Below are 20,209 nucleotides of genomic sequence, written 5' to 3' on the forward strand. Positions count from 1 at the left end.
CGTAAGTATTCAGACCCATTGCTATGAGACTTGAAATTGAGCTCTGGTGCATTCTAAAAATTGGACATGATTAGGAAAGGCACACACCTGTCTATATTATTAGGTCCCAAAGTTGACAGTGCATGTCAGCAAAAACCAAGCCATGAGGTCGAAGGAATGGTCCGTAGAGCCCCGAGACAGGATTGTGTCGGCACAGATCTGGGGAAGGGTACCAAAAAAATGTCTGCAACGTTGAAGGTCCCCAAGATCACAGTGGCCTCCATTAAATGGAAGGAGTTTGGAACCACCAAGACTCTTCCTAGAGCCGGCGGCCTGTCCAAACTGAGCAATCGGGGGAGAAGGGCATGGCATGTAATACTTGCTGTAGGCTACTATTTACTAGTTAACAAAAAATCATATACAGTGGGGAGAAGTATTTGATACACTGCCGATTTTGCAGGTTTTCCTACTTACAAAGCATGTAGGTCTAATTTTTTATCATAGGTACACTTCAACTGTGAGAGACAATCTAAAACAAAAATCCAGATAATCACATTGTATGATTTTTAAGTAATTATAATTTGAATTTTATTGCATGACATAAGTATTTGATCACCTAGCAACCAGTAAGAATTCCGGCTCTCAAAGACCTGTTAGTTTTTCTTTAAGAAGCCCTCCTGTTCTCCACTCATTACCTGTATTAACTGCACCTGTTTGAACTCGTTACCTGTATAAAAGACACCTGTCCACACACTCAATCAAACAGACTCCAACCTTTACACAATGGCTAAGACCAGAGAGCTGTGTAAGGACATCAGGGATAAAATTGTAGACCTGCACAAGGCTGGTATGGACTACAGGACAATAGGCAAACAGCTTGGTGAGAAGGCAACAACTGTTGGCACAATTATTTGAAAATGGAAGAAGTTCAAGATGACGGTCTGGGGCTCCATGCAAGATCTCACCTCGTGGGGCATCAATTATCATGAGGAAGGTGAGGGGATCAGCCCAGAAGTACACGGCAGGACCTGGTCAATGACCTGAAGAGAGCTGGGACCACAGTCTCAAAGAAAACCATTAGGAACACACTACGCCGTCATGGCTTAAATCCTGCAGCGCACGCCATGTCCCCCTGCTCAAGCCAGCGCATGTCCAGACCCATCTGAAGTTTACCAATGACCATCTGGATGATCCAGAGGAGGAAGGTCATGTGGTCTGATGAGACAAAAATAGAGCTTTTTGGTCTGAACTCCACTCGCCATGTTTGGAGGAGGAAGAAGGATGGGTACAACCACAAGAACACCATCCCAACCATGGAGGTGGAAACATCATTCTTCTGGGATGTTTTTCTGCAAAGGGGAAAGGACGACTGCACCGTATTGAGGGGAGGATGGATGGGGCCATGTATCGCGAGATCTTGGCAAACAACCTTCCCTCAGTAAGCGCATTGAAGATGGGTCGTGGCTGGGTCTTCCAGCATGTCAACGACCCAAAACGCACAGCCAGGGCAACTAAGGAGTGACTCCGTAAGAAGCATCTCAAGGTCCTGGAGTTGCCTGATCCCAATAGAAAATCTTTGGAGGGAGCTGAAAGTCCGTCTTGCCCAGCGACAGCCCCGAAACCAGAAGGATCTGGAGAAGGTCTGTATGGAGGAGTGGGCCAAAATCCCTGCTGAAGTGTACCTATGATGATAAAAATTACAGACCTCTACATGCTTTGTATCAAATACTTTTTCTCCCCACTGTATGTAATTAAATATATTCACCCCACCCAGTATTGTAATCAACTTACCAGAAAGCATGTAGTCCTTGGCTCAGACAGTGTAGTAGTCTGGGCTCAATAGCATCTCATTACTGTGCAAGATCTTGAGAATCACATGTACATGTGATTCTCAAAAAAAGGTTCACTGTTATAAGCTAACTTTTTTTTGATGAATTTAAGCAAAATTCCCCAAATCCCCAGGCTTAACTTCCCATGGAAAATTTCTGGGAAAATTCTGGAAATTGAACTTGAATGTTTCCGACCCTTTGCAACGTTCCCCATCCAACCTAACAGAGCTTGAGGGGATCTGCAGAGAAGAATGGGAGAAACTCCCCAAATACAGGTGTATCAAGCTTGTAGCGTCATACCCAAGAAGACTTGAGACCGTAATCGCTGCCAAAGGCGCTTCAACAAAGTACGCAGGTGGCTTTTAAATGTAATATTTCAGAAGTGTTTGCTAATTTGTATACATTTTTAAATTAAGTTTTTGTTTTGTAATGGGGTATTGTATGTAGATTGACTGAAAAAGACAAGGGGTCTGAATACTTTCCGAAGGCTTTGTATACACATACTTTACCCTCCGCTGTATTCTCCCTGTTTCTCCCCTTATTGCGCCTGTCAGAGCAGATGAGTCCGACGGGGGCATTTGGTACATATACAGGCTAGGAAGGTGAAACAAGGAGAGTAGGACTCTAGACTATTGAGTCTCCCATTCCCCTGTGCGTAACCTTTAACTCGCATGTCAAACTCAAGGCCCGGACCTCTAGCCCTTTCAATCTGGTCCGCAGGTGGCTTTTCAGGTGGCTTCTGTTGACTTTGAAATGACTAAAACCATATCAAAACTGTGTAGACTTAATGGACCTACATTTGTGGTTGGTTTACTTTGTGCTGCTTGCGAACAGTCCTCAACTAAATCTAGACAGTTGGGAAAGCATCGACAGTTCCAAAAGTGATGGAAAAATATGTATTTAGCTAATTTTGAGGGCAAGGAAGTATAATAAATGAAGTGTTGCCCTGCAGACCTTGGTGAAGACTGAGTGCGGCCCCTGGGGAAATGAGTTTCACACCCCTACTCTTACTGGTTAACTGGCACAGAGGCCCTGGTCACGAGTATTAATCCCCTGGCCACAGCACACTCAAAATGTCCTCCCTCTGTGATTTAAGGCTGCACTAGGACCAGTGCCAGAGATACTGGGTCACCAACCATTGCCACGCCAGTTGCCTAGAGTACTGCTGCTGCTTCAGGTTACTGTGGTGTTAGTGTTACATCACCTTATGCCTGATGGCCTCTGACATCAGAGGATACAAAAATAGTTGTTTTCCTCCATTTTTCTGTCTCTCCTTTCTGTCTTGTCTCTGTGGGTTAGATGATGACAGGAGAACGCTATTGATGGATGAGAAGTGGAGTAAATGTTTATTTTCAGCTCAATAAGATGTCTCAGCCGGTCTGTAGCTTAGGGGAGAATAAGCCAAAACAAATAACATGACGGGAGGCAATTCCTCAGCTGAGATATTCAGGTCGTTCCTGAACGGCCTATCTCGCTCTCATTCAATATCTCATACAACACAGATTGTAGGTGCAAGTGATTATCCACATGTCAATCCACTGTCCTCATTCCTGATTTTGAAGTCTTTCTGCAAAGGTACAAGTCACCGACGCATTCTAATCCATATTTAGCTTAACTATGGAACTATCCGGTTTGGTTGTATTGAGCAGGAATACTGTAATAGCTGATGACTCGCTCTCGGATCAATCCATGAATCTATTCCATGATTCTGTAATGTTATGGTTTTGCCCATTTTAATCCCCTTCTAAGTAGAGCAAATCTCAGCAGGAGTGTTTTGCAAGTCATTTGCATGGCCTGTAACCGAACCAAGAGGAATAAAAGCAGTAGAAACACCGGTCTTTTCTGGCAGACAGAGGTAAGACTAGACTTGCTTTTTGAACTCCAGACCTTTGCTAAGGCACTGTCTATTTGCTTAACCTTCTAACATGGAAGGAATTATCACCGCGAACAGGCGCCTACCTTAGTAGTCTGTCTGGCAGACTGTATAGCAGTCCAGTCCAGCTACTCTGCTCTTCATCAGGCCATGCCTGAGGGGTACATCCTACAGCTTGCTAATGGAGCCCTTATTGCTCCCTATATGAACAGACTGTTTTGCACACATCCAACTTGGGCATTAGAGCTGGAAAAAATTGTGTCCTCTCAATGTTTTCTGCTATAAAACATCCATTCTTTTTCCCTCACTCCCTCCCATCACAGCAGCCCAGGTGGGTTGATCTGTCATTGATCTTTGCTAGAATGTTCTAATAGGGATGATATGTTTCTGTTATGCGTGCTCTCTGATGTCCCACAGGGTCTGATTGTGAGTGGTCTGCCTCTGTGCTGTTGGTGTCTTATGGTCTTCAATTGGACAAAACCATTTTTATGCCAATCCGCTGATGATGCGACACCTGCTACAGCACCGATGAGTCATGATCAGGAAACGCTCTCCCGTTGGGCTGAAACCCACACCTAGATTTTAATTGTGGATATTTATGGCTAATTGTTTTCCCCTTTAACCAAACATCAAATGTACCATGTATGTAGCCAGCTTGTGGTTTGATTGAAGGTTTAATTTCCTGCCACAGATATAATTATTAGGGTTGGGCGGTATCCAGTTTTATCATACCGTTTCTGTACTGTATTACTGGAACTTTACATAAGGGGTGCCATGAAACAGAACAAGTGTGGATGGATGGATACAATCAAATGTTTGGACACCTACTCATTCAAGGATTTTTCTTTATTTTGACTATTTTCTACTTTGTAGAATAATAGTGAACATCAAAACTATGAAATAATACATATGGAATCATGTAGCAACCAAAAAAGGGTTAAACAAATCTAAATATATTTTAGATTATTTAAAGTAGCCACCCTTTGCCTTCATGACTGCTTTGCACACTCTTAGCATTCTCTCAACCAGCTTCATGAGGTAGTCACCGGGAATGCATTTCAGTTAACAGGTATTGCTAGTTAAAAGGGGTGGCAGTTAGCTTAGTGGTTAGAGCGTTGGACAAGTAACCGAAAGGTCAGCTCAGGGATTCGATCCAGCAACAAGGTAAAAATCTGTTCTGCCCCTGAACAAGGCACTGTTCCCCGGTAGGCTGTCATTGTAAATAAGAATTTGTTCTTAACTGACTTAACTGGAAGGGTGGTATACAGAAGGGCTATTTGGTAAAAGACCAAGTCCATATTATTGCAAGAACGGCTCAAATAAGCAAAGCGAAATGACAGTCCGTTCATTTTAAGATATGAAGGTCAGTCTATCTGGAAAGCTTCAAGTGCAGTCGCTAAAACCAAGCGCTGTGATGTAACTCATGAGTACCGCCACAGGAATGGAAGACCGAGTTACCAATGCTGCAGAGGATAAGTTAATTAGAGTTAATTGCACCTCAGATTGCAGCCCAAACACTTAACAGACATCTCAACATCAACTGTTCAGAAGAGCCTGCGTGAATCAGGCCTTCATGGTCGAATTGCTGCAAAGAAACCACTATAAATGGACTCCAATAAGAAGAGACTTGCTTGGGCCAAGAAACACAAGCAATGGCCATTAGACTTGTGGGAATATGTCCTTTGGTCTGATGAGTCCAATTTTGAGAATTTTGGTTCCAACCGCCGTGTCTTTGTGAAACAGAGTAGGTGAACAGATTATCTCTACATGTATGGTTCCCTCCATGAAGCGCGGGGGTGTTTTGCTGTTGACACTGATTTTATTTAGAGTTCAAGGCACACTTAACCAGCATGGCTGCCACAGCATTCTGCAGCGATACGCCATCCCATCTGGTTTGTGCTTAGTCCGACTATCATTTGTTTTTCAACAGGACAATGACCCAACACACACCTCCAGACTGTAAGGGCTATTTGACCGAGAAGGAGTGCTGCATCAGATGACCTGGCCTCCACAATCACCAGACCTCAACCCAATTGAGATGGTTTGGGATGAGTTGGACCACAGAGTGAAGGAAAAGCAGCCAACAAGTGTTTGGTATATGTGGGAACTCCTTCAAGACTGTTGGAAAAGCATTCCTCATGAAGCTGGGCGAGAGATTGCCAAGTGTGTACAAAACATTAAGAACGCCTGGTCTTTCACACTTTTGTACAAAACAATATTTTTATGATTTATAAAACAAATGTACACACACCTATTTAGGCAACAGGGATCTTGATCCAGGAGGGGATTGAATGTATTTGGTGTAACCAAAAAGCTTCATCTTAACATTTAGTTAGCAAATGAAAGGATAGCTAGAGCACTGAGCTAGGGAAATTATTTGTTATATTTGTCATCTTAGATTTCTTATAGTTATATTTTAAGTTTAAGCAGTGGCACCTATAACTAAGGAGGGGGGGTTTATGGGTACCCACAACAAAACCGGTATCGAAAGTCATACTGTCGATATTTCAAAATAACCAGATAAACGGTATGTGGCCCAAGCTTAATAATTATATATATATTTTCTGCCCAGGAACAGTCATGAGACCAGCTCCGTGCCACCTGTATGTGTGAGGTTGCTGCTGACTTTCTAGTCATTGTCTGAAAAACTACTTTCGCAATCGTAGAAGCATAGAACTGAAGGGAGTAAATGTAAATGAAGTAAATGAAGATGCCAGTAATATGCCTCTCCCAGTAATTCAAAGAGTTGGCCCAACAAAGGTTCTCTGTCTATGCAGGGTCCTAGTTCTTTAAGATCCTGGGCTCTGCTGCAACGATCCCCAACACACACACACACACACCATGCTGTGTTGCCTTTGGTCTCTATATAATGTTGTGGTGTCTCTATCATGCGGTGTGTTTTTTTGTCCTAAATTTAGAATCCCAGCACCCGCAGGAGGCCTTTTGCCTTTTGGTAGGCCATCATTGTAAATTAGAATAAAGGTTGAATTAATATATAAAATATATACACACACACACAACTGCTCCTTCCTCAGTGCTATTTCTGCACTGCTTCTTCTTTGCCCCTCAGGACCAGATCACATGACTTAGGTGTTTACTTCCAAATCCTCTTCCTGTTTCAGACCCACCCAGTCTAGCCCCTCCCCTCTCCAGCTCGCTCTTTCTCTCCTCACTCTCATCATCCCTCTCTATTGTTGTCCTCCCCCCGTCTCCCCTCGATCCTCCTTCTCGCCATCTCTCTCTGACATTTGAGCTACAGAGCGAAGGCTGTCTGTTTAGTCTTTAATTTGTCTGTCTTTATTCTTCATCCCGGCTGCATCCTAAGTAGGGCATTTTTCCTTCATTCCTTTCTCTCTACTCATTCCTTGTTCTCGCTTTCTCATGCGGTGTGTGTGTGTCTCTCGTGGACTTGACAGGCAGCATAATAGATTAAGACACGCTGCAGTCAGGACTGCTGCAGGGAGAAGAAGCTGCTGCAGTGTATGTGTTTGTCCGTGTGTGTCTTTGTCTGTGGCGGGAGCCTCTTAAAGGGACACCCTGCCTGCGTTGGTCAGTTGGTGGCTGCTAAACCTGCAGTGGCTCACAATAGCAACACAGCACGGTAGCTTCCACACTCTGTCGCTTTCTCTTGACACTTTTCATCTGCTCCTCCACTCTTCCCCTCTCACCATCTCGCTCACCTGGTATTAGTCTGGTAATCTATGGAGTAATGCGGTTACGTGGTCTAAAGATCTGAGTCAGTCAGTTAGGGAGAGTGGTTGAGTCATCAGTGTAGTGTTTAGACTAGAGGACAGACAGTCAGTCGGTAGGGATCTCCTTTGCAACGCGTTTCCAAACGGGAGGGAAACGCACTGCCTGTGAGTCATCATACTGGAGATATAGCTACTCCGCCATGGTGTGTGTGTGATGCGTGTGTCAATTTTTAATTCATGCATGTTTTGTTGAAAGTCACTCATGCATGTTTTGGCGTGTGTACCTGTGTGTTGCTGTCATGCCTGTATTAATATCAGTTTTGCCTCTGTTGTTCTTGCTTTGACCGGTTCTGGGGCTCTCGCCATCTAGGCCGCCTTTCAGTTCTTCCAGTCTGTGTGCGTTGATATTACGCCTGTATGAACGTGCATATCTCCTCTGTGCAGGCGGGTTCGGTGGCTCTCACCATGGCTGCAGCATTTCAAGACTTCCAGAGGAGCGAGTCAGACCGGCTAAATGAGATGAAGGGTCATCTAGAGATTGCCTTACTGGAGAAACACTTCCTACGTAAGTAACCTTAACAACTCGTAACACATTTTTAGCTGTTTATTCATCCTCCATTGTTGTAGTAGCTATCTGCTTGTGCACATTCATTGGTGAGTCAGGGTGAGAATGGGAGGGGCTGGAGGATTGACTGTTAACGGGGAAAGAGGATGGTGGAGGGATGGGTGGCGGAGAGGAATGGACGAGGGAGTTGGGATGCGCCGTAGCCTGAGGGGGAGCACATTCAATTGTGCCAACTCATGTTTATTCTTTCTCACACACCTCTGCGCTGGGTCAGCCACTAATGCCTCTGGCCAATGTGGCTGCCCTGCCCCATTTAACCCCACTCAGGGATGGGTACACACTGTACCAAGCCTTCACTACGGTGTAGTGGCCTGTGCTGTTTGTGTGGGTGGGTTACCCCACGTGTAGCTGACGTACGTGCATGCGTTCAGTGTTTCCATCCACAGGTCTGCCAGTGTACCTCTCCATCTGAGAGTGTGAGCTTGCATTGCTGAAGCTGTATGACTAAAGCCTATTGCTAAGGCTATATGGCTAAAGCTATAGGTTATTGCTAATTGCCAGGGCTAAAGCTATATTTCCAAAGCTATACTGCTACAGTGAAGCTAAAGCTATATGGTTAAAGCTATGGCTAAAGTTGCAGTACTTAATATACACTCCCCTAGTATTTATTTGGATAGTGAAGCTAAAATGTTTACTTTAGCTCTCTACTCCAGCATTTTGTTTTATGTGGTGACAGTACAGAATATCACATTTTTATTTTAGGGTATTTTCATACATATCTATCTGTTTTATCATTTAGAAATGAAAGCACTATGTATCTATCCCCACATTTTGAAGGTGTCAAGTATTTGGATTACTCACTTAGTGTGTCAGGGCTGGGGGGGAGGCAGCAGGTGTAAAAAAATATATAAAAAACATTATTTAAAAAGATAAATAAATAAAAACAGCACACAGAAATAAACTTCCATAATTCTTAACATACCAACTGCCTCTGTAGTGGAATTTTTATTTTTTGCAACACTCGCTCATCAGACTATGTAAGCAAGCTAATGACAATGCCTCCTAAAGACATGATTGAGACATCGGGATGATGATGATGTAAATCTGCTAGTTAGCTAGCTATGCTGTCCCCCAATTATTATATATATATTTTTTCTGCTGCTGATGTGCCTCTTACCAGTGGCAATTTTGGCATGTAAATGTTTTTGTTAATGCATGCCACAATGGAACACTTACATTAATTTCACTATAATGGTGACAAACGGTGCCCACAAACTGTTAAGGCCTACATTATAGCACCGTGGAGTGAATCCTTACCACTGCTTCACCTGGTTGTCAGCGGAGCCTTGTCTGGTATCGTTTACTGCCTTTAAAAAAACAGCTGATATTGCTGACTTGCGTAAAACAAATGTGGTTTCTACTGACAATTGAGATGTACAAACTATGACATGAGGGACGACAAGCAAATAAGAGGCAATCTGTCATTTCTATTTAAGACATTTAATGAGCAAGTTCGGATGGACGTAGTGAATATAACTTTGTTCAGCACTTGAAATATACTGCAACAGGGGAAAGAGGTGACAGTATTCTCCCTGTACACCAAGTCAGAACCGTAGGATAAATAAGAGGGACATATAAGCAGACAATGAAAGCTCTTACAATGTTCAATGATTACATTTCTCTAAAACAGGCTATAGGCTACATGTGCACCAACAATTCAGAACAGTAGGCTAAGTTGTGAGGGGGAAGGGACCAAATTGTTAGGGTGAAGCACTTGAGTTCCCAATTGTCTTGAACTCACTGAAGTCTGAGATTTCTGAGTTTCCAGTTCTTTTGAACGTGGTAGAAGTCATGCTGGATTGGCAGCGTGGCCAATGTATTCAACTTTTTCTGGCATGTGAATGTCTATAACCTTTTAAGCTTGGAAAAGAGATCATAAACCCAGACTTGGACCATGCACCCACTCCACTGAATAGCAGGCAAGTGATTGCTTTACAAAACACTCATTGTTGAGTTTGAGATTTCCAACTTGTTGGTTAATGTTTATGGCCAATGAGCATATGTTATCTATAATTTCTCTTCATTATGACAAGGATAGAGAAGGGTTTGCCAGTAGATCGACTTGATTCATGATGACTGCTAACTAAGACTTTGAAAGTTAGATGTTGACATGATCAGTCCAATCAACGCTATGGTAGATGTGATTTTTATGCCATTTTATCTGTGGCCAATGACATTGAGCCTTCTTGGATGTGCACTTCTAATGTAAATCTATGGCAGCGTCCAAGGGGCTTGAATTTGAGCTCTCCCCATAGATTGAGGTGACCTGGTGTCCCCATGAGTAACAGAACACTGAGCCAATCACCCTAAACCTGGCTGTCCCACCACCGCAGAACGTGGAGTTTGACTGAAACACCTGCCGTAAGAAAGCTAAAAAGAGACCATAATATTTGTATGCGGTTTTATTATCTAAGTTTCTATAAAAATATATATGTTTGTAAACTGAAATAACATGCAAAAGTTACATTTAAAAACATATTATTTTTTTGCTAATTTGATGAGCAAATTGTTACATTCCAAACATATTCATAAAAAATAATCTTGGGAGTAATGGAAGAGGGATTTGGGATGCTCCGTAGCCTGAGGAGAAGCAAATTCAATTGTGTTGGCTTTCATGCTCATTCAGTCTCACTCACTCAAAATAATCTTAGAAGGGCAGGTGCTCGGGCACTGGTTGATTCCCATCTACATGTCTGTTAGTCAGAATTGTACTATTTTGGTTCCATATTCCTAGCATGCAATGACTACTTCAAGCTTGGCACTCAACAAACTTGTTGGATGCATATGCAGTTTGTGTTTCGGATTATGTTGTGTCAAATAGAAATGAATGGTAAATAATGATGTGGCATTTTGGAGTCACTTTTTGATTGTAAATTAGAATATATTTCTGAACACTTCTACATTCATGTGGATGCTACCATGTGTCATGTCTTTGGCATCATTGAAGGTGAAGACTTATTTTATCAAATCAATTATCTAACTTTTATTACGGGATTAAATTTATCATGTAAATGTAATCAACTAGGAAGTTGGTACCATGGAAAATCTTCAGATTACAAAGTTATATTTTTCCGAATATAACTTCAGATATTTTAATATCTGATCAATCTTCTATTAATTAATTATTCTTTACCTTACGTTAGTCTCATTTCAAACGTTGTAGGATTCTTGGTTATCTGCATGAACCCAGCCTAAACCATGAATCATCCATTCACCAATTGGCTTAATAATTTATTTACTAACTAATCACAGAAATGCTTAAACCAACAGTAGCTATTGGTTACTAACAATGATAAGGAAGATCCCCTAGTGGGCTGAGCCGATATGACGGCTTGGTGGACAAAGGGAAGTGGGTGCGGACTGAGAAAGAAGCGGGAAAGACAAAAGGGATCATTACACAGTTCAATTATATTCATTGAAATGCTAACCCTTTGCGCATGAATGCTCATTCATTCGGGAATAATTGCATTCAATGTATATATTATCTTGTCCGTCTGATGGAGAGTTCATCCGAGTTTCCCTGAAGATCAGTATTTCGTGGTTAGAATGGATTCTTCAGCGTACCATTCAGAAATGTTCTCAAAGAATGTTTCGGCGGTTGTCTGTATTCTCGTCCCAGGTTTACATAATTTCTAGCTGCAGACTAGTATCCAAGATTTGCTCATATTCTGTGGGGATTGATAGTCTCAGTTTAACTATTTCCAGCCGTGTAGCCAATGCTCCATGTGGTATGGTTAGAAATTCAATAACTATTCGCAATCACAGCTCACGCTGTGGCTTTGCTTAGTCTTGGTACTCAAACCTGTGCCACCTCAGCATGTGTGGTCTGAAGAGGATTTTCTCAGGAGGGGGTTTTATTCATAACAATAGAAAAGGTGGTTCCATGACGCCAGATCATGTCTGTGCTCATGGGGGCAGGCCAATGACTTAGTTAAACTTTAAAGTGAATACAATTCTCTCACATTAAAGGTTTAACATCACTTTTCACTTATAGTTTAATTTTATACAATAATTAGATGCAAACTTCATAATGGAGGCACCTGTATAAACCGAGTTAAGGTAATATGGCTGTATTGTCTTTCATGAGGTCACAAACATGAAACAAAACGGACCGGGTCGTAGCTGGCTTCTCCACCGACCGTTTACACATTCTCCAAAATATGGATATTGTTCAGTTCTCAAATTCTGTGATGTAGTAGAAGTTCTACTGTGAAACTCACTGCATGGCCAGGGAGAGCCTCTTTACCCAGTTTATGATGTGGGGGTTAAATTGTAAACCTGACCTTCCCAATAGGGGAGGGGGTTGTTCACATCTCTGCTAGGCAATTCACTGAAAGGGCTAGCGTCATGACACATGATTACGGATAATCTGTTACATATACGCCGAGAGTCAGAAAGCAGGTGCAGATAGTATGTTTTTAATATGGAACAGATACAAAAGAACCAACATGAGAAGTATACTGAACGAGAGATGATAACATCTAAAGACTGATTAACACGGAGGGCTAAATAAATGGCAAGTAATCAGGGAAGTGATTAAGTCCAGGTGTGCCTAATGAGGCGCAGGTGTGTGTAATAATGGGTTGCCAGGAGCTGTGGTTAGTAAACTGGTGATGTGACAATCATGAATGAATTGTGAATAATGAGTGACAAAGTTACAGATGCATAAATATCATACCCCCCAAAATTCTAACCTCCCTGTTATTGGTAATCGTGAGAGTTTAGCATGTTTTGGGGGTATGACCTTATGACACCTTCAAATGAGTGGACTTCAAGTTGGTGGTGAGGGTCGCCTCGCTTTGAGTTCTTAGGAAACTATACAGTATTATAAAAACATTTAATGTATTATTATTACATTGTTACCCCAGGAAATCTTATAACATAAACTAACAAAAACTATTGGATATAAGAGCAACGTCAACCAACATTACAACCAGGAATACAACTTTCCCGAAGCGGATCCTCTGTTCGGAACCACGACCCAGGACAATGGATCTAATCCCAGTAGCTGACCCAAAACAACGGCGCCGCAGACGGAGTGGCGACCTGGCTCCGTAGATGTGCACATTGCCCACTTCTCCCGAGTATACTACTCACCAATGTCCAGTCTCTTGACAACAAGGTAGATGAAATTTGAGCAGGGGTTGCCTTCCAGAGAGACATCAGCTTGAACATTCTCTGTTTCACGGAAACATGACTCTCTCGGGATATGTTGTCGGAATCGGTTCAGCCACCTGGCTTCTCCATGCATCGTGCTGACAGAGCAAAACCCCTCTCTGGGAAGAGGAAGGGCGGGGGTGTGCTTCATGATTAATGGCTAATGGTGTAATCATAACAACATACAGGAGCTCTAGTTCTTCTGCTCACCCGACCTAAAATCCCTTACAATCAAATTCCGGCCATTTTACCTACCAAGAGAATTCTTACTCATTCTTACCTCCCTCAATGGCAACAAAACAGGTAATCGTGGACTTCAGGAAACAGCAGAGGGAGCCCCCCTCCCATCCTATCCACATCGAAGGGACAGCAGTGGAGAAGTTGGAAAGTTAAATTCCTCGGCGTACACATCATGGGCAACTGAAATGGTCCACCCACAAGACAGTGTGGTGAAGAAGGGGCAACAGCACCGCTTCAACCTCAGGGGGCTGAATACATTTGGCTTGACACCCAATACCCTGACAAACTTTTACAGATGAACAAACGAGAGCACCCTGTCGGGCTGTATCACCACCTTCTCCGGCAAACTACCTTGTCCTCCATGACACCTACAGCACCCCATGTCACAGTAAGGCCAGAAGGTTTAAGAAGATGAAGAAGAACAACAACCTGAGCCACTGCCTGTTCACACTGCTACCATCCAGAAGACTAGGTCAGTACAGGTGCATCAAAGCTGGGACCGAGAGACAGAAGCTGTTTTTCAATCTCAAGGCTATCAGACTGCTCAACAGCAATCACTAACTCAGAGGCTGCTGCCTACATAGAGACCCAATCTCTGGCCACTTTAATAAATAGATCACGAGTCACTTTAAATAATGCCACTTAAATAATGTTTACATATCTTTACATATCTTATTATTCATAACAAATGTATATACTGTTTTATACCATCTATTGCACTTTGCCTATGCCGCTCGGCCAAATACTTATGTACATATTCTCATTCACCCCTTTAGATTTGTGTGTATTAGGTAGTTGTTGGGGAATTGTTAGACAATACTGCACTGTTGGAACTAGAAGCACAAGCATTTTGCTACACTTACATTAACATCTGCTAACCATGTGTATGTGTTTTGATTTTTGATTTGACACAAAATGCTTTAATTTCTAAGTGGTAAAATGGATATGTATGAGAATACCTCAAAATAAAAGGTGACATTTTGTACTGTTGCCTCCAAACATTTTGATCTCAAATCCAACAAGACGCCAGATTACACATTTTTAGCTAAAGCTAGGACTGCTGCTACCAGTGTCAATATTCCTTGATTGCTCGACCTGTGTCGCTCAGTGTGTGTGTGTCTCTCTCTGTCGGTCTGTTCTTATCCCCTCGGCTATTGTTCTCCTGACATTAGCTGAATTAATCAGGCGTAGTCCATCTCAGCCCTGTAGAGGGTCCCTATGAAGAGCCTGTCTCTCTCTCACTCACTCACTCACTCACTCACTCACTCACTCACTCACTCACTCACTCACTCACTCACTCACTCACTCACTCACTCACTCACTCACTCACTCACTCACTCACTCACTCACTCACACACCAAGAGATGGATGAGAGACTCAGCATCTAATAACAATATGGTCTCATCACCACTACTCATCTAGACAGACATATGTCCTGATGAATGTTGTCTACAGAGCTGAGTACCATTGTGTCATTAGTACTGAGCACACTCTTTTCTCAGGGTAATTTGCCATTTCAAGTTCACTCCTGTTTTGTGTAGGATCTGTATGGAGAGGGAAGGTGGACTGTTGTATAAGAATCTGCATATGTACTGGACATACTCATGCATTATTAAACTCTGCTTTGCTATCAATGACAGTCTTCCATAGCTGATGTTTGAGTTAGCGTTTAGCATGCTATAAAATACTGTCACAACATGGCAGCTTTGCCTTGCTGAAGGTCAGAATAGAGATGTCAGGCCAGGGACTAAGCATATCTGCACACTTCATACTGAATGGCAGTAGGTGCCTGTTGTATTCGTGAACTAGAGTGAATCTGTTTCTGGGTAATACAGGTCCTGACCAAGCCCCCCTCTGCTCTCTTTCTCCTGTCCTCTACCCCTCTTTTCCTCCCAGTGTAATTGGACCAGTAGGAGCGGCGAAGCAGGAGAATCCATTAGCAGCTAAATGGACTTTGCTCTGTTCATCCTTGCTTTCTTCTGTTAATCTCTGCTTTCTTTTGTGTTCATCTCTGCACAGTTGTGTGTGGAGGTAGTGGAGCAAGGTGAATTGAGAAAGAGACTGGTATGTGGGGTCTGAGTGGCTGAGACCTTGACTGGCTAGTGGTTAGACTATAGCATTGCCTATAGTCCATCTGATGCCCCACTCTGAACAGCTGAAACAACCTCAAGCTATTAGACAGGCTAATATGCTACTAGAACTCTGAAACAATCTGTATACATGCGATAGAGATCAATCGACCAAAAACTATACATTTTCTCTCCTGGTTGTGTATTTCACACTATGTTGAGAAAAAAAATCAGAGTATAATGCTTGTATGGATGTCAACCCCAGTACATGTTCATGTCATCACCAATAAACTGCATTACACTTCAAAATGACCACCGATTACTGTATGCTAGCTATGCTACCAGCTTATACTAACAGGAGCTAGCATTTAGCAGTTACTTCTAAACCTGAAAAGGGGCAACTTCTAAATGTTATGCTGCGATAACAGCCAAATGTATATAAAATCGGACTGTAGTAACCACATTGTGGGCCTGTTACAATAAGTAAATCATGATTGATGTGACGAATAGCTACTTTGGCGCACATTCAACAAATCTGGTCTAACAATCTGGCATCCTTCTATCTCCCGCGGTCTGCAGTCCATTGATCTTTTTACCACATCTATTAGACATAGCAGCATGGATTTGATAGAACCCATGAAGGTTCATAATACTGATGAAATGGTTGCGCTCGGCCAACGAAGGTGTGTCCCAAATGGCACCTTATTCTCTATGTAGTGCACTACAGTTTACCAGCCCTCATAAGGCTCTAGTAGTGCACTATGTAGGGAATTGGATGCTATTTGCTGCTTTTGCAGTGCTAGTTCTATATGTTTACTGTTTGAGGCTAGCAGATTAAAGCGGAAGACGTCTAATCTCTGTGCAGTCAGAGGTGATGTGCTACTAGGACAGTCACTCAGTCCTCTGAAGTCACTCGCTGTAAGCGCTCAACTCACCCCCTGATCTGCCTTTATGGGCTTCTTTCCCATCTACGCCTTTCATGAATTCACTTTTCATCGATTCCCTGTGAGTGCTTCCCCCTCACCCATGGTTTCTCATCACCCATCTCTTTCTCTGGTGACCTCTGCAGCAGAGGATGCAGATATGGCAGAGTAGAGCAGTCTCTGGAGGTTGCAGGAAGGCATTGTGGTCTTCACCAGTACCTGGATGATAATCCAAGCCCACCTTGTTCTGTTTGGGCCAGGGCCCAAAAGTTGTGCTGTGTAGGGAATATAGGGTGCCGTTTGGAATGCATACAGTGTTGCTATGTGAGATGGCGAGCCAGTGAGGGAACAACTGGATTGTCTGTGTTGTGGGGATTCTGTTTGTTTTTGTGTTGCCTTATCACCTTTACCACATTTAGTTGACAATATCAATACTCAATCACTACTTTCATTTCAGTTCTACAGGGACCATTTTAGCTAGTGCTGTTGTCGGACTAACCAGAGTCATTGACACAGTGCAGCACTTGGATGCTGTTGACCAAGGCGCACTATGCTACTACTTAGACACCATTGAGCAGAGGCATGTACTGTGTGTGAACGGTTCAATGATTTTCAATGTATTTAGCGCTTTTTATTTCGACAATGAAAGGGTAGTAAGTTTTAAGTTCCTCGGCGTACACATCACGGACAAACTGAATTGGTCCACCCACACTGTTACACAGACATCACTAACATAGAGAGACTAGGTTGGCAGCAGACTCAAATCTCTGGCCACTTACCTCAGGAGGCTGAAGAAATTCTGCTTGTCACCAAAAGCACTCACAAACTTCTACAGATGCACAATCGAGAGCATCCTGTCGGGCTGTATCTCCGCCTGGTACAGCAACTGCTCCGCCCATAACCGTAAGGCTCTCCAGAGGGTAGTGAGGTCTGCACAACGCATCACCGAGGGCAAACTACCTGCCCTCCAGGACACCTACACCACCCGATGTCACAGGAAGGCCATAAAGATCATCAAGGACACAGGTGCATCAAAGCGGGGACCGAGAGACTGAAAAACAGCTTCTATCTCAAGGCCATCAGACTGTTAAACAGCCACCACTAACATTGAGTGGCTGCTGCCAACATACTGACTTAACTCCAGCCACTTTAATAATGGAAATTGATGTAAAAATGTATCACTAGCCACTTTAAACAATGCCACTTAATATAATGTTTACATACCCTACATTACTCTTCTCATGTGTATATACTGTACTCTATACCATCTACTGCATCTTGCCTATGCCGTTCTGTACCATCACTCATATCTTTATGTACATATTCTTTATCCCTTATACACACACACACACACAAGTGTAAAGGTAGTAGTTGTGGAATTGTTAGATTACTTGTTGGTTATTACTGCGTTGTCGGAACTAGAAGCACAAGCATTTCGCTACACTCGCATTAACATCTGCTAACCATGTGTATGTAGACAGGCCTGGATGAGATCTTTAAGGTCAGGGCCCTCCGTAAGGCTCACAAAATAATTTTAGACCCAAGTCACCCCCTGTACCTGGACTTTGAATTACTCCCCTCTGGGCGCAGGTATAGGGCACCCCTCAGCAGGAAAAACAACGAGACAATGCCAGGTGTGATCTCCCTCCTAAATAGCTCGGGCGACTGTTCCTATTGACTCCGTAAGGCCAGCAGGCTAGTCTTTTCTTTATTTAATGTTTTAATGTTTCTTACTATTTTTATTGGTGTGTAAGTGTTATGAAAGTTGTATTGTCAATTTTGTTTTGTATTTAAACACCACTTTAAATGTGTACATGACACTGCAACAACATCTTCCCATGGGGACAATAAAGTCCGGAAGTAAGTATGTGACAAAAGAGCGGGACAGCGGAGTTCATTCAAGATTTGATTTCACCTTTATTTAACCAGGTAAGTCAATTGAGAACTGAAACCAGTGAACAGGGCAATACACAATACCATTAAAAAATAAATAAAATGCTTTACAGAGGAAAAATAAAATGTACATCAAATATACAACAATAAGAAATGTACAGTGGGTCCAAGGCAACACAGCAGGGCTCCTGAGTGGCGCAGTGGCCTATGGCACTGCATCTGTGCTAAAGGTGTCACTACAGACCCTGGTTTGATTCCAGGCTATATCACAACCGGCCTTGATCGGGTGTCCCATATGGCACCGCGCAATTGACCCAGCGTCGTCCGGGTTAGGGGAGGGTTTGGCCGGGGTAGGCCGTCATTGTAAATAAGAATTTGTTCTTAACTGATTTGTCTAGTTAAATAAAAGACTTAATGATCAGCAGGAATCTTGATCAGTTAGCAGTTAATGTTTTTGAAGTGTAGTGGGATGAATGTGTCAAGTTTTGAGGGTCTTTTGCAGCTCGTTCCAGTCATTGGCGGAGGAAAACTGGAATGAATGATGGCCAAAGGAAGTGCAGGCTTTGGGAATGACCAGTGTGATACATTTACCAGAGCGCAGGTTGCTATCGGTAGTGGAGATATTGAGGAGTGAGCTGAGGTAGAGGGGAGACTTGCCTACGAGGGCCAGTGATGTGTGTTGCAGGGACCACTGGTAACAAAGCGGATAGCAGTGTGATAAATTACGTCTAGTTTGAGGGGGGTTTAGGGGGCAAGCCTGTAAAACCACATCGCCAATTGGCTGGATGGTGTGCTTGGCAAAGTGGGTGAATGATGTTTTGTAACAGTACAAATCCAGAATTGGTTCTAACTTTCGACTGAAGGTGGGTGACGTGTGTATGGATTGGGAGTGAGCAGTCCAACCATATACCAAGGTATGTGTCGACATACTCTAGCTCTGACCCATTCGTGGTGAGAATGTTAAGATGGCATGCAGGTTGAGGTAGGTTCTGGTTGAAGAGCATATTGTTTTTGTGGTATTGAAGAGTAGGTGAAGGTCAGAGAAGGCACGCTGGATGTTAAAGCTATGTTGTGGGGTTGTCAGCACAGTGTTCAGGGAGGGGCCAGTTGTGTACAGGATAGTGTTGTCGTCAGCATAAAGGTGGATGAGGGAGTTTCTAGCCGCATGCACAACATTTGTTAATAGACACAGCGAGCAGTGTTTGGGACAGCAGGCCCTCGGATTTGACACGTAATAGTTTTCAAAACAGGCTTGACAATTTTCTGAGAACCCTAGATCGACGAGTCTGTTGAGCAGGATGCAGTGCCTAACTGATTCCAAACCTTTAGCCAGATCAATAAAAAGATGCAAAATACTCCTTGTTGTCAAAAGCAGATCTAATTTAGAACCTTCAGTTTTGAAGCCAGACTGCATCGCAGAAAAAACACTGGGACTCCAGTTGGTGGGTTAAAGATTACTTGGTTGTGTGAAGGAACTCAAAGTCCATACCATTGCTAGGCTTAACTAAAGCCTATATGATAGCATACTTAGGCTAAAGCCCATACCATACACAAACTATATTTACGTTTTAGTAATTTCAGACGATCTTATACAGACCGAGTTACAGGAGCCATTAGGGTTAAGTGCCTTGCTCAAGGGCACATCAACAGATTTCTCACCTAGTCGAACAAGCAATATTTTGGTTACTGTCCCAACCTTTAGGGTACCTGGCTACCTGGCACCCTGTCCTACCAGCCTCTCTGCCTCTATCACAGGAGAGCCCAAATGGCTTAGGTGTGGCTATTGAACAGGGAACAGTATTAGCCTTGTGTTTATAAGTCAGTAAGAGACTCTTAAAAATAACAGCCCATAGCTAGGCCAAAGCCCCTACCAGACCACAGCTAGACTACAGGAAGGTTCAAGACCCTATTATGGAACTGGCCTAGAGT

The 20,209-nt window shown here is 43.0% G+C and overlaps 1 protein-coding gene across 4 annotated transcripts in view; it reads left to right on the forward strand.

The window, feature by feature from the left end:
* LOC124014120 (GRAM domain-containing protein 4-like) overlaps nucleotides 1–20,209 on the forward strand; it is a 73,572-nt gene that overhangs the window by 12,631 nt on the left and 40,732 nt on the right. For 2 of the 4 annotated variants that reach the window (XM_046328840.1, XM_046328841.1), the window contains exon 3: nucleotides 7,818–7,938. In XM_046328840.1, the coding sequence (XP_046184796.1) occupies nucleotides 7,818–7,938 (121 nt within the window). Of the gene's footprint in view, nucleotides 1–6,872; nucleotides 7,577–7,817; nucleotides 7,939–20,209 lie in introns of those variants that run through there. The other 2 variants (XM_046328842.1, XM_046328843.1) reach the window with 2 other exon arrangements.

Source organism: Oncorhynchus gorbuscha, linkage group LG25, assembly GCF_021184085.1.
Source record: "Oncorhynchus gorbuscha isolate QuinsamMale2020 ecotype Even-year linkage group LG25, OgorEven_v1.0, whole genome shotgun sequence".
Lineage (NCBI taxonomy): Eukaryota > Metazoa > Chordata > Actinopteri > Salmoniformes > Salmonidae > Oncorhynchus > Oncorhynchus gorbuscha.